We start from the raw sequence: 17,832 nt of genomic DNA, 5'->3' as shown, positions 1-17,832 counted from the left end.
AACGTTAATGATTCTTCTTCACGGAGGGGAGATCCCATTTTACCTATATCCTAAAGTTGCGACCAACCTCCATATTTTCTAGGTGACCGTCCAATTACCTAGGAGACTAAGCTGACAATCTGGAAACCTTCTATTCAGATTTCATCATGTAAGTGAAACCGATGTATGCTGAAATGCCGAGAGGCATTGCACTGCTGTTCATCCTATTTGGAATCGTGAGCCCTTCGCATCTGATATAAGTGCTCGCGAACTACCATGATCAGTGAAGTGATGATCACACTGCGCATCGGGCGCGCAGTGGCCCACGAATAGCTAAGTATTCCAGCTACTAACCAGAATATCGATGGTTCGAGATTATCCACGGGATTTGCGTGAGATGCGCACTGCCGATGATTCCCAATAAGGATGGGCGAGCTGTACGGTGGTTGTTGGCTTTCCAACATAGAGGCGCTTCACTTCCAGGACGAAAACCTCGAGAATTGTCATATCTCCACATATTTTGAATATTACTTTAGGTGTGTATGAAGAACATGATTGTAAGGTATTTTCTTTTTGAAGGTGGAATACTATTTCACTCATCCAGATCATCGAAAACTCAGGCTGTTTGAGCAGCCCTATTTGAACTTAGCTCAATGGAAACATATGACAATGAGAAAGAACATTTGTGTATGCCTGAGTGGTGAACACCGATTAACACGCGCACTTCTTCTAAACTGTGTGCGTGTGATGTCATTTGGGACGATTTGTCCGCGACGCTTAAATCTGCGTTACTTGTCAGCTTGCATTGCAGATGGGACATGTTGGTTTTGTTGCCGAATGAAAGAACTGGACTACCAAAACTGCTTTCGCAGTTGCGAGCCTCGGGTAAGATAGCATCGGTACTCAGTGAAACATTTGTCGGACAAGAAGTTTATCTGAGTCTTCCGAAATTCAAATTCTCCGAAGGGGAACCTTTAGATGTGAAGGAGGTGTTCGAAAAATGTGGGGTTCGAGAGCTGTTCGGTGCGGGTGCGAATTTGAGCAAATTGTCAAATCTGAAATTATCTGTATCGGATGCACTACACAAAGCAATACTGGAGGTAAGCAATTCTCTCTTCTGACAACACACGTGTTCATAATTGGAATCCGTTTTTTTCGGAAATTGCATTCCAGTTTTCCGCTCAAATTGACTGCCTAGGCAAGGGAAGCTACTAGTGTGAGCCATTTTGCTGATTCTTAGTTGAACCCGCTTTTTGTAGCGGGAACTCAGTTTTGAGTTTCGTACAGAAAGGAATGATGACCCGGTGATGCTAGGCAGGAGTTTATGCGTAAATATCCACTTTTGATTGAGAATCTCCACCGTCGCTCAATCGCGTTGAAGTGAATGATCCCGGAAGATGAAATGCAGAAGCTTCAACCGCTTTTAGCTACTTGTGCAGCATGAGTAGTCTATTTGGAATGAACCGTAAAACCGCATGGGTAACACATCTGGGAGGTTGTTACCCTGGCAGACAGACTGCGCAACATCATGCAAATTAAATCCGTGTGTTCGGACAGAAAAGTGGCACCATTTCCTCTCAGTGTAGTCTGCCTGCACTGGAAATCTGACAGAAATTTCTTCCGCATATCAGCCGTCATGACTTTGATATACTGCCGCCCGAAGTATACACGTTTTCCTATCATGGTCACATGTGTGTTTGTGTGTTTAGGATGGGAGGTACAGTGTTGCGAAAAAAATAAGGAAAGACTGGAGAAGGTGGGATTTCTGATAGCAATCGGGACTAGCCGTTGCAGTTGTTTTTCTGTCGTTCTTAATATCAGCCTGCAGGAGGGTTGAAGCTTGTTTGTCTGTCTTAGTTTTAAGCACTATCGGTCGAAGATATTAGACATTTGGTGGGAATTCGAATGGGTATACATTGTTGGACTTTGGCCCGGTGGATTTTGCACGGCAAACTGGCTAACTGTTGTTTGGGTGATCTATTTTCATTCTGTGTTCTCTACATTCCAGGACAATAGTCCTTCATCACACAAAATCTATGGGTTGCCTATCAAATGTTCCCCTAACTTGAGGTCAAATTCGCAATAGCGGTGGATGGAACGATAAGATATTTCCTCTCGAAATTAAATATTTCGTTTCCAACTGAGTATTCATGACCGCCCAGGTAACAACAGTCTTCGGGGCTTTGAGACCTAGCAGAGTGGCAACATTTGTACTTCGTAATAACCTCGAATATTCCTTGTACTTCAGCTGGAGTTAAGCTCCCCCTTCTAATCCACAGGTGGACGAAGAAGGAGCCACCGCCGCGGCCGCAACTTCTTTTCGTGTGGCAAAGTGCGCACGCGTAACATATGTAAAAATTCGCGTGGAACATCCATTCGTCGTTGCGCTCATTTGTGATTCAAAACTGCCTGTATTCGTCGGACATGTGGTCAAACCTGAATACAAGTAGGCACGTTGGGCGACGGCAGTGTTACAAATTAGAAATCGTTCTCTGGATATTTTTCTTCGTTTTTCTTGTGTGCGCCGGAATATCATCAAGTTCACACAATGTTCAACTCCAGTAATAAACGAGTTTTTATCTGCCATGTTTGCGTTCTAGTACGGTTTGCTATTTGGAACGTGGACGGTACGCTTGCTGATTGGCCTCATGGTGGCAGAACCTGGGGTGTTAGACAAAGACGCGATACACGACAACACAACTTGAAATAGGGTATAGAATAAGTGTGGATGACAGAGGACAACGCCCAAATGAATTGGATGTAGGAGGAAGCCTTCTTAGGGTAAAACGCAGTGTGATGTATGTGCTTATGCGGCAATTCTTGCATTTGAAAAACGTAGGCATTTGATTCGGCGATTCTTTTGATTTTATGCACTCGGGGTGATAAAGCGTTGTTTTAATACTCGACCATCTTGGTTAGCAAACACATGGAGTGCGAACTGTCATATTGCCGGCAAATAACCGCCTGTCTGAGTCATGCGTTAGGCTTCACCGGTATCATTCAGTGCCGCAAAGCGACAATAGTTCTTGGGTTTCAGGTGATTTGACGGATACCAACTGGCTACATGACTACCTTTATGCAGTGCACTCATTTGAATGATACCATAAAGGAGAAGCTAATGTGCCTGCCATCCAAACTGGCCTACTTTTCGAACAAGTGCATACGTACGACTTAGTGGACGATATGATGTTGACGTAAGATGGACGAAAGCGGTAGTAAGCAGCCTGGAATTTTCATTGACCTCATGATTAGCGTTAAATCTGTGACAGTTTATTACTGTAGGTTGACAGGGTCCATTACTGTGCTGTGGTCCATTGTCGGTTGGTTACGAAATGTTCTCAGGCTAATCGTCGAACCTGGCGAACAAATCAGACGCCACCTGATCAACTACCGTGTTCTAATTAGTTTTGTAGGCGTATTGTGTCCAGATCACAAAAAAGACACTGAAACGCGCATCTCTGAACACCTTCATAATACTTGAACTAAATCGCCAGGAATTTCTAGAAGTAACAACAAGTAAGCATTAAACGATGTACAAACATTCATATGGGGGAAGTCTGACGATGTGAGTTCGCCGTATGGAGAGATAACGGCGTAGAAATCAGTAAGTTTGGGACGTGAGGAACTGTCTTTCGGTCGACGGTGCGACGCGGCAGCTCGTGTCACGTGACAAGGCAGATTGCGCGGTTTAGTCCGTTTAAAATAAATTGCGCCAAAGGCTATCTGGCAGGTGTGGTACATGCGTAATACGAAATAATAAACCGCTCTGGGTGTCAGGTTGGTACACCGGGTGGTGCATTCGTCTGCTGGCCGGGAACTCTGGGTGCGATAGCCGGCCAATCCGCTTTTCCGTCGGAGTGGACGCTCGGAAATAGGTACAACCGAGACAAACTTGTAGGCAGTGATGGAAGGGCAACAAAGTATTGACACCAGTTACTGAAGAATAAGCAGACCTTAAGTAGGAACGAAACAGGGGGAAAATGAGCAGCAACAAAACAAACGGTATCATAATAGACGGGCGTAAGTCACGTTACTCGTCAGTAGTTAGAAAACAAGGATATTTACCGCGGTTCACCATTGATTCACAAAGGGAATCAACACTAGCTATTGCGTACACTTAATACCTGTGGATTTTCGGATCAACTGCGTGAACATCGGAGAAGAATAAAACCCGAAAAACCTGTCCGACCTCGATTTTCACGGAGCGAAGGGGGAAGTTCATTGCTCAAATGGAACTCGAACTGTGATGGAATGGAGGTGGTCGAAATCGGAATTTAATAAAAAGTAAACTTTAATGTTTTAGCGCGAATCGGCCCCTCACAGATTGTGGAAGATAAGGAGTTACCTGGGTTTGCGACATGTGTGGTTCTTTGCCCTGTCGGACGATTTTGGATGAATTTTTCATAGTAGCTGAATGCCGTTGTAGGTAGACTGCGCCTAAATTTGCACGGTCACCACCGTCAGTGTTAACTTACCCGTAATAACACTGGTGGAAAAATTGAGCTAATCACCTACGTGCGTAAAATACTCCGGCCTACAGAGAGTTAGAGGTTCTTCACTCACCGAACTTTTCTTTATTTGCTTGTATTCAAAATTGTCAAAAGTGGAGGGCGTGGATAAATTGTAGTACCAGAGAATTAAAGAAAAAGGTGAAATACCATCTGTTTGGAATATTCCAGAACAATGGCCATCCGAAAATTTCTTCACGAACACATTCTAGCAATTCGAACAACAAGGCCAGACGGATAGTTTTGGCTTACATCAAGAATATCTTTGAAATCAGCTGGATTATTTGTTAAGGAATAGTTCCTCGCAGTCCGCAAATAGAACGTCACTTAAAGTTACCTGAACTCGAAACCGAAGGACAACCAAAATAAAACCAATTGAAACAGTGATACGTAACAAGTCTACTGTAGCAGGCTCAACAATCCGTACTTCGTATAAAAATGGAGGGAATCATGCACGTGAATGAACGCACACAACGCTGTTGCCTGGAAACGTGACTCACTACCTGTATAGGTGTAATACACCACTCATAATGTTGCTGAAAGCTCTTCGACAACCCACGACCGGTTTCGCCCTTCTTGGGGCTCATCAGGTAGGCGCGGTTCCGAGTTTTCGTCAATTTCATGTTCCATGTGAACCAATATTGTGCGAAATTAGCAAAAGATATTGTTTTGAGGCATCTTAAGCGAGAGATTTAGCTGCGTTTTAGTTGAGTCCCTCGCAAAAACAAAATTTGTTCGTAGATGAGACTCTCTACCCTTTATGTCCACACAAGAAGTCCAGAAAAGTCGAAACCTTACTCTGGAAAACGTTGAAATTTTGGCGTTCGCAGACGTGGGACGCTGAGAGGACTTCTAGAAACATGGTGCTTCACAATGGAGTTGATTAACCGGTGCACTGAACTAAATCCAATCTATGTGCCATCATTTGCAAAGGACCGATATCTCAACTGGAGTACTGGAAGATAGCCAACCATTGCATCACCAAATCAAGAAACAAGAGTCAGATCGAAATTGGTCACAAAGTGGAGCCCAGTGGGATCATGGGCACAGGCCATTCTGGCATCGACCGGAAAAACGAGAGCACCGGAGGGCAGACTCAAAGTCGATTGGTCACAGAAAGATTAGGACAGGATAATAGACCAACCAATGCCTGACCAAACAATCAGTCGTGACCACAGGTCACATCACGTATACTATCACACACTCGACACTACTCAACGTACGACAGCCGCTCCGTCGTTAAGCTTCAGCGCGCTCCTTAAAAGCGCACCGATGATACCAAATCAACTGGCGATGAAACGTTTGCAGTTTTCGAGTTATTATTCGCTTGCGGAGCTGATTCACCGACTAGTCAAATATCCACAGAGCAAGTAAAAATTTTCATTGTTTGTGTCAATACTATTGGGTCCATCTTTTTGTCCTACTCTCATCGTTTCGTTTCGGTTGATCTAACCTAATGGTATGCCACATGCTACAGTGCGCCGAGTACTTGATACGCCACTCCGAATGATCCAGTCTGGTTTTTATTGGCATTTTAATACATTTGAGTCGGTTGCCGAGCTATGGTTTATTTGTTGACCAAACTGTGAGGTTATATTTTTGATTCTGTACTGAATCAGGGCTCGCTGATCAGCCGAATCATTTTATGCAAGCGTATCCTGCCCTGCGATTATGGATACAGTCACTTTAAACTGACAAACCAGTGTTCAAAACTTTGAGTCACGTTATGCCATATACTTTCCCATAGTTACTCACATTCATTGTGAAGCAAATCAAAAACTCATTCAGTGCCGCAAGCAAGGCAAAGGAAGCCAACCAACGAATCGTTCGGTTCCTACGAAAATCAGCCCCTTCCTGCAGTCTCAAGGACTTTCTTTGGGATTTGCTGATTAGTTTGCTCGAAACAACAACAACGAAGTTGCATACAGCAGTTGGGCAAAGAAGTTCATGTACTGTACATTTTACAAAAGGATTTATCCGGACCTACATAATGAAATTACTCCCAAGTTGTAAGCTGAAACAGACTAGTGCAAAATTATTATTTTGCATCAGTGGCCAAGGTATGGTTCGATCCCGTCGGTAGACCAGTTTAACACGCAACCGTCTACTCTGAATTATCTTCAGCACTCTCCTGATACGACCTTAAACATATTTACACGCCTTTGTGCTTCCGAAAAATTGTATCTATCGCCGTTTCCTCTAGGTGGTTTCTTCCCTTTATCAGACCACCGGCGCCCAAATCACTCCACCCAGTACTCGGCATACCACGTGCATCAGTGCCCTTTTGCCGAAAAGACCTAGTTGCAGTGCCGTTATCTGTTCAACCAGTGCGGACGACTATCCGACTATCAGAAATTTTTTCTGATAACTCAACACTCGTCGCTGATAACCTGATAATCATTTGGTGTGGATTCTGTAAGATGTCTGGGAAAATTCCTGCCCCAGTCAGTAGTTCAGTGGACCGACGACATCAGTAAGTTGGAGTGTGTCCAGTATCGCCGTATCTGACTTACTGTGCTAAACAATCTAGGACAGGAGCAAATACCTGAGCCGTTGTCACGGTGCAGTTGTAGAAGGCAGCTTACTAACAACGTGCTTCCGTTCCCAACAGCCAGTCCCCATATTTGTTCCCCTTAACCGGATGAACTGAAACCTTGTTTCAATGGACCATTTTTATAACTTTTACGAACTTTGGTCGGACTTTGTGTTTTTTTGCGGTTGCTCGCCGTAGATATCTGTTTCGTTGGGACGATATCGAATTTGTGAGGAAGCGATCTGCGCCTTATCCTCAGGCTGGTAATTGTACCGCCATATTTTGTAAACCTACGGTATCTGCTGAGAAGAATCTGTTGAGCTTTGTTGAATACGTGTATTATTATCTTTGCAATAGTACCGTGATTCCAGAAATAGGATTTCTTGGTCCTTTTCGTGGATTGGCACGCCTCACTCAAGTTCAAAAAGCAGACAGCCGTAACAACGGTACAGTTGGCGTCCAATGCTTCACGGCAAGTACGCGAGCCTCATTTCGCTTATCTAATACTGATATGAGCGGCTACCTCAAATGCGTGTGTCACCAACCAATTCACATCAGTCCCAAAAATAACCTATGCTAACAACTCGTCCAAGAAAAAATTATTGCCTTGATGGCGAACTAAGTCCTACACGGGGCCTTGACTACCAACTTTAGTGCAGGATCCGGTCCGATTGAACAAACAGAGTTCGTCGCCACTGAGGTGATTATCAAAACGCAGTGTTTCACCTGAATTATTGTCGGATGCGGTGTTTTGTATTTTTCTTTGTCTTTTGTTATAAGATTTCGTATTTTTCCAATTGCATAAACGTTCTTTGTGTGAATACGAAAGACTGTAAAAACGCGCACCTGTACGATTTCACTCAATACAAACGTCGTCACGTGCTTCGACTCTCTCCCCTGATTTCGCTCGTGCTTGCAGCGGTCATTCGCGAGCAGCATGTGCTAACTCTGATGTCAAAATGTTTCAGATTATCTTCGGAATCTATTGTGCGGGAACTGTTCAGAAGAAGACCCCTATACAACCATGATTTGATTTTTGTTTATTCGCTGGCCTGGGCCAATGACGAGCTGTTTTAAAGAGAACAATTATTAGTGACTCTGTTTTATTTGACCTCCTTATCGTTTTATTCTCAATCTAGTGTTATTATCCTATTTCTTTGCCACAAATTCCTGGTAATGTAGCTTTTTGGGTACCCAGTTCAGTACACGGGCACGGACGCGTTCCACGAGCAAAAAATTGAGCCCACTATAACTCTAGGAAAGAATTTGAAGTTTACGATCTAAAGTATGCATCACCATGTTACTCTTTTAATTTATTGTCTCTGGACTGGCACAGAACAACGAAGTTATAGGCCCTGCATGTATGAAGTCACACTCAGAACCCGGGAATTCGACTGAGCGAGTTCTATATTCAGGGCGTGGGGTCCCTGGAGGTTCTACCAGTAGAGGGAGAATTCATGAACTCTATTGCCTCCCTTTTTGCTGACTGAGTTCGGAATTGGTTGTATTTGGGACCTATCATTTGGACTATCTGCCATTTCACACGTGGTTAATTTTTTGGGCTAAAGTGGTCCAGCATACTTGTTCATAAATTATCAACGATAGGCAAAATTTTCATGCTCAGATCCTTCTCTGACTTCTCCTCTACCTTGTTTCTCTCGCACTTGTGACACAATCCAGTACGCGCGTAACCGGACATCGAAAAATAGTCAGGGTTACCTGCATAGGCTCCCTTGTGTGCGACACGGTATGTCAGGGCCTGATAGTGGTAAATGCATCGGGCCTTCGATCGATGTAAACAAGGCAGAGTGAACATGGCTTTTTTGCAGGACACTATTGATTTGCACACTGCATTCTCAGTATTGTGAAAAACGGAAACCAATGAGTAGAATCACACATGCTGCTTATGATTGTGGCAAAAATTTAGCACAAGTTGAGCTTTTGCATAAATCTGCGTAGAGGCAAGACGAGGGCCATACACCACTGAGCGTAGAGTGGTGGCCCTTAGCAAGTGAACAGTGAAGCCTCTGCGAAAGTCCACGTTGCGTTGCATTAGAACGTGCGACTTCAAGCTACTGCGAAGGAAATGCTAATTTTGAAGATATGTTTGCCCTGCACTTTTATGTCCAGTGGTATTATTTAACCACCAAGTGGGAAAATATCTTGGGTCCCGACAACAAAAGCCCTGTCAATCTGTGCTAAATAAAGTCTTTTGCCGCCGCAGGGCAAGTCAAATGGCCTTGTGTGCGGAGAGTTGTTCACCTTGCGCGCAACATGTCAGTGTTCGGAGATGAAATATGTTAAGCATCTGCTGATCAGATGTAGATTAGCTGCCCACTCAGCTGGGCAATCAGCTTGATAAGTTTTTGTCACCATGTACGGAGACATCTCCAGTGAGTGCTACGTTTATATGGGTTTCCGTTAAAAATCCGTGCCGCATTTTAGTCCAGTTTATTAAATCCGGTACGTTCGCTGGATGTTGTTATTTCAGGTATCCTGTTGCTTCATTCTCACTGGTCTTATCACATTCACTGACTTGATTTACAGTCCAAGTTCCTTTCGTTAACTTGAGTAGCAGGAGGTCTTATCTTTTTAATTATTCTCTTCCTTTAAGCTACTTTATCTGTTTTCAACTCTATCTGTGCTGCGATATGATATCCTGGATTGCAGTTGGCTCATGTATCTGGAGTTGAGTGGAAATGTGAGGGGAAGAACGGGAGGCAATTTTTCCGTACAAAAAAGGACATTAAACTAAGCAACACATTCGTCGCCATGATTAGACGCAAAGGACCTGATGTGGTCAAACACTTGCTACAGGGATAATCACCGTCTTCTCCCTGTTAGATGGAAGCAGTCAAAGTAATTGGATTTAGTTTTGCCTGATGAAATTGGACATGTACACGCTAGCAACGAATGAGTGTACCAGATGACACACGTTTTCCAGAGCAAAAGCCTGCTTCCGTTCTGTCCGGATGCTGACGCCGACTGAAATAATCGGGGCAGTCAGCAGTTGTACTCTGTTCACGTAGGTTCTTCCAAATCCCGGTGTTCATTCAAACTTGGCACTTCTACTTCTCTAGCGCCCCAGAGCACAAACGTAAGTGCGTCTGCATAAGTGTGTTCTGGGGCATGCCGCTGCTCAGGGCTATTTCACCACAGTCGACCCACCTAAACAGACTTCTCGTCCTTTTCATGTAGGTGGAAATCTCAACTCTTCCTCAAGGGGGTCCAACGGTCAATTTTGTTGCTGCATTGTTTTCTTAACAAACTTGTTTATGCTGCAATTGACTTAGCCGATTTCAACATGTTTTTCTGCCGTATATTCTAAGCCAAACATCTTGATCTCGGATCTTTCTTAGCTTGCTTGATCAAGCAGCTGCAGTTGTTTACGCATATGTGTGCTCTGCAGCTGGTCAATCTTGCACATATCTCTGTGGGCTTGTACGTCCGCTTTGTATTATACGCTTAATTATATTTCTGCGGCCTCACCCCAACTTTCGTCTCCCATCGCGATACGTCCGATAGTGGCTTTACTTTTTGCTCGTGCAAATTTTTAAAGAAATTTCCTTTTGCGTAATCTATTTACAGGGTTAACACATGTAATTTTGTTGGAACTTCTACCGCGACGTAACCTTTGCGTGAAAACCTTTGTCAACTTGCACTCAAGTTTTGCGGCGCTTCCAGTCATTATCATGAGCCAAATAAATAAAGACTGTTTTCCACAGTTATCAGTCAACCGCAAGAGATGTGGGCGAAGTGGGCGTCCATCGAATGTGTGACGTTGTATGCAATTTCACACCTGCAAATATGTTGGCACTTTAAACGTACGGGCTTACAGAATAACTGGATAAGGCAGTTATTTAATTCTCCTGACGCGTTTGCCTGTGCCATCCGCTTCTACCACTAGCGAAACCAAATCCCCACTGCTAAACTGGAAATAACAGTACAAATGCTTCGTTTTAATCAAGATACTGAACGCAAACCGACGCTTTGGTCCAAGGCTCCCGAGACAAACACAAAGAACCAAGCGGCCTGAAAGAATTCGGTAATGAGCTTTCTTCCTCCCACCTTAGGTCCGCTGGCTGCAAAGAAAGTCATCCATCTGTTCAGTTCGGTAGTCAAAACCGTCGCTGTGTTCTGGTGGAGAATGGCATGAGACAGAGCAGGCTGTTCACCCATGATTTGTTCTATACAGAAATCACGCCAACAAGCTGGGCGGAATCGCTCCTTTGCGGTGTCCTCTCAAAGCCTGAACACGGATTGCTTCCTGCAGAGTGATTACGCGAAAAGAAGGGCAAGGAAACCATTGGGCCCAAAATCATCCTTTCATTCTTATCTGGCGTACAGAAGATCCTGGAGCGAGCTTTTGTTCTTCAGAAGGCTCAGACGACGATCAGTCTCATATCCGAGTATCGCCCACTAGAGGCCCGAAAACTGGGCCACAGAAGTCTTAGAAGAGAGCAGTAAACCAGACTTCCGCTAGGCTCAAGTTCAGCCGACCATAAGCTTTAGCCAAACCGATGGTAGTTACGGCTTGTGCTCTTGAAAGCACGCCCACACAAATGGCTACAACTACGGATTGCAGCCTCCACTCAACCACCGCAAACCCCTCAAATGCCAAAGACAGCGATGCTCGGGAGGAGGCGAGCTTCGTGTGAAAGCAGCTTTCAAAGTATGTAGAGCCATCATTGCTTATTTCCCTAGCAGTTGATAAAGAAACAGCAGTAATTGCCGCACCCAAGTCCCAGCTTTTGAGCTAAATTGGGCAAAATATGGCGAGACAGCCGGCGAAGCCACATACATTGATCTCGTGCCGCAAGAACCCTAGAGCCTCTGAGAACGTGAAACTGTCAGTCTTCAGCTCCAGTCCGTCACGAGTGGCCCCTCCGATTGTGAACAAAATCATCGTCCATGAATTAGACAGCCAAGGCCACAACCCCGACAATATCGAAGCGGAAACATTTTCGTACGCCACACGAATTGCAGATGACCAAGGATTCGACACAAACACAAAAGAAAAGGGCATGCATCAAGCAAACCACATAAACTTCGCCAGATCAGATAGCTGCTGGCTAGCTTCAGGATGCGGTCCTCTGCAAACACGAGCTTCATGGGAGCATTACCAAGAGAAACGTCTTTTGATGTTGCTATCAAACACACGGGGCAGCTTATCGATCGGACCCCGCTCAAGAAACTAAACGGAAGGATGTTTGCCTTCACTCATTAAACCACAGTAAACCTTATCAAAAAGAAGATAATCAACGAGCTTCAAGTAGCAGCGGTGAAAATGTTTGCTCACGAGGGGAAAAACTACGTCCTCCAGAGGTAATGTATCAGCGATTTTAAGACTTTCACGGGGTGTTAAAGATCCTGCGAGACCATTAAAGCAGGAAGCAGACAAGTATGCCACGGCGTCCCTTTTGGTGCCTTTGACTCAATCCCAGCCTGCAGGAAAAAATCTGCCAATCACACCTTTGATCGCGGCAGAGACTGTCAATAGAACACAAGAAAACGGGCCACCATTCCGGACCTCGCCCGGAAAAGAGAAATATACCGTTCAACTACATGAGACATCGCCACAGAAACAAGCCATCCGCATTCCTATTGAGAGACAGGAACGGAGAACCCGCGAATGACCCAACACTGGTATCTGAGGCTTACAGAAAACACTATGCAGGTCTATATTCAGTCCTCACGTCCTCGTCACGTCCAAATTTTGTTTAGGCGTAACTACGAACACCCTCTTACCGGCTTGGTCCTGCGGTGGTTGACATTCGTCAACCCACTCCGCGCGTTGGGGCCCGACGAGGTCCATCCAAGTATCCTGAAGGAGACGTCGTCTACACCGGTAAATCCTTTACACCTGATGTTTCGTGAGTCGCTTGACGAAGGCTGCCTTCCCTCGCAAGGCTAAAAGCGATTTTCACGCCAACCTACAAAACTGGTGACCGCCTGGGAGCTGCGGACGCTGCAAAGCAGTGGTCGCTGGGCTGACACCTTCCTCTGCATGACGAAAAGTGCTTCCATGTCATTCCGGGGGACTCAGCTAACGCCTTTGACGTACATGGTGGGAATGGACCAAAAGACACCAGGAGGATAGATACCAAAAAGGACGTGGGTTTCCGGCTCTCTTCACACCTGTGCCTCCCACTGCAGCAAGGGAAATCGGCTCAAGGCATTTCCCGTTCTACGAATGATTCGACACACCTTCTCCAGTATTACCTGCATAGGCTTCCAAATACTCTGTGGGTCACAAGTCGGACCGCTCCTTGAATATGCTGACCAAGTTGTCGGCTAGGGACTCAAGAAGGACGTAACCCCATTGAGCGTGTCCAATGAGCTGCTACCAAAATTGTTGCCGGCCTTTATTCCATTGGTTATGAAACGCGTCTTGCAGCGCGTCTCCTGTTTCTCCTGGAGCATCGTTGACTCCGTGGACATATATACTCACGCCTTGTAGGAATAAGCGTCAATCAAGTTAAAACACGGCGTGGATACGGAGGTGAGATTTTTAAGCTCAGAGCGCACACATTTATCAAGCAACTTTTTCCCATCTCAAGTAATTGCTGTGTGGAGCAACCAAGCTCCTACACATGTACGCGCTGCATCTAGTTTCCAGTTCAGAGCACTATTGGGCAATCTTTTACGCGATGCCTTGTGCTGACAAGTTTACTGCCCCACGTTGAGGACTTAAAGGGCAGCGCCGCACGCTGTTTTGCCCGAGCATTTCAAGTGAGGGACAGTCTCTGAAAAAAAACCGACCCGGGAAACTTGGATGAATTTTTTATCATGTGTATCAATCCGAAAATACGGTAACTACGCATAGTGGTTTGTTTATCCACACGAAGTTTATTTCCAGAAGTTAGCACTTACCTTATAACCTCTCAGTCTCAATGTGATGACGAAACACAGCTCCGTAGTCAGTGTCACGTTTTTAGTGGTCTGCTATCCACTCAGTTACTTTACCAAGAGTGTGCGGCAAAAAAATAAAAATAAGAACGCTAGATTGACTATACCATAACAAAGAGGTCAAATGGATCAGACTAACTAGAAATTGTTCCCCTAAAACGGTTCGTCGTTGGCCCAGGCCAGCGAATAAACAATAATGCGATCATGGTTATCCAGGAGTCGTTCTGAATAGTTCCCGCATATTAAAGATTCTGAAAGGTTTTGACATCAGAGTTAGCACACGCTACTCGCCAGTGCCCGCTGTAAGCGCGAGGATAGTCAGGAGAGAGTCGAAGCATGTGACGACGATTGTATTGAGTTAAATTGTGCAATTGCGCGTTTTTGTAGTTTTCCGTATTCACACAATAAAACGTTTATGCAATTGGCAGAATAGGTAATGTTATAATGGAAGCAAAACAAAATACAACACGCCATACGTTCCACAGCCAATCTACTTGATGAACAATGCTAGACCCTGGCTGTTCCAACTGGAATCTCTGTTTGCTGTTAAATGGTTCATTCGCCGGATCACCAGTTATTACATTGTGCATTCATTTTTGTCCCGTTCAACCAATGAATTAATTGGTACCATGAAGGACTTCACGTCTGGCGTGCCAGAAAATTCTCTGAAACTGCTAAATTTAAACGCATGGATTTCGGGTTGTTGGTGGCCAGAAGCCAGAAACAAACGCCGTTTATTCGTCAAACGCGAGGGTTAATACGTACCAAAGTGGGTGGCAAATTACTGTGCAATATGCGACCTTGGATCCGTGACCTGAAGCCTCGGAGCCCGGGAGTGAGCCCAACCAATCAGCGTCTCCGTAGACTTACAGCGGACCTAACGCGAACTACGAGTGGTCAGCCGAAATGTTTGTCTCAAAGCACGCACACTCTTCCCGTGGTTCCTTTCGTTGATGGTCCGTATTCCATTTACCCGTCCATTTTTACTGAGGAAATTTTGTTCACAAGCCGTCAATTTCATCAATTCGACGCCTCTAGGAAGCACGCCATGTTGGTTCAAAGATAAAGACCTCGCCCGTATAGTCGCGAAAGACCTAATCATCAAGGAGGACTTCATTACATTGGAGGAGGAGCAAAATTTAGCAGCTGAGTTGGACACAGTTCTTGGTAGGCAACACTACCAGAAGTCGCACTGGGACTACGTAAGTTCAAAATTTTCCCGTGACGAATGAAAAACCATTGACAGCGCGTTGGTATTTCCCGTTTTCACAGTTCCGTCTGTGTGCACTATTTTTGCTGAATGGGACTTGCGGAATGTGATTTTGGTCGCAATGAGGTTCCGGAATGACATTAAGTTTAAAGGCTTAATTGGCGCTAGATCCCCGACGGATTCCCCAATGAATAGGGTAAATAGGATATTTTATGTCTGAGCACACACATACTTCATAGTGGTGTAGGTCGTAGCAGATCGTGAGTAAGAACTCCAAGGAATGTACATCCTGTACAGTTTTTAGGTGTCTTAACACGATATTGAAAACATTAAGATCTTTCGAAGTGGTACTTTATTCACTTTATTTGCGGCCAAGTCCTCCTCGCTTTTGAATCGCCGTGACTCAGCATCTCACGACATTTCCTGTTTCGTATCATCAACAAGTGAGGGTGTCTTACGAAAACTAATGACGTGGAGGCCATAGGGCATTCTCTCTCTGGCACACCAGGGCACACTGTTTTTTCAGCAGTGTGTGTCTAAAGTCGGTTGCCCAGTCTGCATGCACACTGACTCAGTAGCAACTTGGCAAGTTTCTGGGAGGATTCGGAAGTCGTCGGTTGTTGGCGTGTATGAGCGTGCAGGTAAGCAAATGAAACAAAGCAGCCAGCTGCAGTTTGATATTCAATGCAGTTTGGCATATTCAGTGCTTTTTTGGAATGGTTTTGTGGCGCTAAGTGAACCATCCTTGTGAATGCTACTTCCAAATTGCCCCGGCCAAATGTGGGAGGTTAGTTGGTCTACCCCACCTTTAGTGTTTGACTCAAAAGTCCGGAGATCCCTATACCAGTCTCTGACTCAAAAGTCTGAGTCACGAGGGAGGGAGGGAGCTTTTCCAGGACTTAATGACTCAATATTCTGACTCATTGAGCCTGTTCCGAAGGCGCCGTATGGTACAGATGATACCTGAGCAGCGCCATATTTTTGTATTGAATAATTTCTCCGTGGTTACGGTCAAACGTTGGGCGATCGGAGTTTACGGTTTTTAGAGCCGACCTTTTCTAACCCGTCCTTTCTCGTGGGAGGGCAAAATTGCTGCTACCTTGAATATGAACATGCTGGCCGCTTGAGGGAAACACACACTATCTTCACAATCCTATCGCAGATGACAACACGACCACCTCCAGACCGCCTCGTAACACGATTTCTGTCATTACGAGTGCTCGCTATTCTTCGTCGTGCTACTCACTGTTGACATTCCTGATGTCGTTGAACCATTATAGCCCAATATAACCAATATAACTCACAAGGCCATTGCAACACATCGCAACCACCGCTACAACGTGACAGCTTTAGGTCGGGGCTCACATCTACCGCAGAACGTCTGCTATTCAGGCCCCGTTCTGTTTTTATTGCAACCTCTAACATAAGAACTATAAGGCAAGTTGGCCAAGAAGCTATGGTTGCGCCTATATCATATACTTTTCCACTATGAAGAGCCCGGGTATGGCCATAGTAGCGGTAGATTTCATTGTACAGGCGTGATGCTTAAGCTCATTAGAAGCACGTTTCGGCGCTGTGTTTAGTCTGAACCCGAAATGCAACGGTAATGGTGAACCCTTTTTTGCAAATTCATACTGATCGCTAACTGCTTCTCAGTAGTACTTGGTTTAAACGTAGCAGGCGCTGTTTTATCTGGAATCCCTCTACCGCCGAGCGAGCGTGAAGTTAAATTCCTCACATCACCACTAGCTACCATGAGTGTGGTTCAATCCTTGTCCGCACGTCGTTCCGGAACACACGAGTAGGCTCAGATCATGCTCTCTTTCGGTACAGGTTTTCACTGAGGTATGCCAGCTGACTAAAACAATCATAGTGATATAAGTCTCAAGGTGGTCGCAGCTCGGCTCTCGGCCTCCCATAGATTGCAACTTTTATCGCCAGCATGTGAGACTCCGAGAGCGTCAAACAGAATTGCAACCTGGAAGGTGTGTTGATCACACCTCAGCATCGCATAATCTAAAGCGCACTTTTAACCTTGAGTCCAGGATGCCCAATCGGCGTGGGCGAACACTCGTCGTCGCCGGCCGTTATTTCTATGACATGCCTGAAGACACCATTGTCGGTCGTTGCTGGACTGAATGACTGCTTGAGCGTACATTCGGTGGCGGATTTTTCTGGCCTGGATGCTTGACACCTCCTCCACTGCGATTTTGGTGGAGTCTGATGATATCATGGAGCGAGATGGCTCAAGTGGTTAAAGCGCGAACTTACTGACCGGAGGTCCTTGATTCGAACGCGACCTCTGGCTCTGGACTTCCCCTGTTTAGACTTGGGCAACCTGGCAGTATCACAGCCCTTGTGCTTCCTTCTGGTGGCATGGCAGCTAGGCACCGGAAGGGTGATACAGCTGAACCGATGGTCTCGGTAGGTTTCGGGCATTCTGGGATTATTTTCCTAACAGTACTTATATGGGCGGTTGAAAGACTTGGGTTCTATCCGAGGACATGAAGTACATTTAAGTGCCCTCAAGTCACCGTAGCATAGCAAGCTGTCTGCAACCAGCTGGTGCCTAAGCGGATACTTGATAATGAATCCAATTCTTTAGAGCAACAGATTACCGGTTTTAGGTGGTTGGGCCATATGCTCATCGTCATCATCATCATCATCATCATCATCATCATCATCATCATCAT

At 45.3% G+C, this 17,832-nt stretch overlaps 2 protein-coding genes across 2 annotated transcripts in view; both read left to right on the top strand.

Moving 5' to 3' along the window:
• Nucleotides 1–765: 765 nt before the first annotated feature.
• On the top strand, nucleotides 766–2,443 carry T265_14398 (hypothetical protein; the record flags this gene model as incomplete). The annotated part of the gene is made up of 2 exons (XM_009173455.1): nucleotides 766–1,079; nucleotides 2,259–2,443. 2 exons carry the CDS (start codon nucleotides 798–800, stop codon nucleotides 2,427–2,429), a joined length of 453 nt encoding a protein of 150 aa, XP_009171719.1.
• Nucleotides 2,444–14,850: 12,407 nt separating this feature from the next.
• The window catches only part of T265_07814 (hypothetical protein), a gene marked incomplete at both ends in the record, with an annotated part of 34,174 nt that continues 31,192 nt past the window's right edge, over nucleotides 14,851–17,832 (top strand). The window contains one exon of the mRNA XM_009173443.1: nucleotides 14,851–15,131. Coding sequence (XP_009171707.1) covers nucleotides 14,883–15,131 — 249 coding nt within the window. The remainder of the gene's footprint in view (nucleotides 15,132–17,832) is intronic.

Source organism: Opisthorchis viverrini (assembly GCF_000715545.1).
Source record: "Opisthorchis viverrini unplaced genomic scaffold opera_v5_186, whole genome shotgun sequence".
NCBI classification, from domain to species: domain Eukaryota; kingdom Metazoa; phylum Platyhelminthes; class Trematoda; order Opisthorchiida; family Opisthorchiidae; genus Opisthorchis; species Opisthorchis viverrini.
The sequence above is the reverse complement of the archived record's forward strand: the minus strand, read 5'-3'. Positions and strand labels throughout refer to the sequence as shown.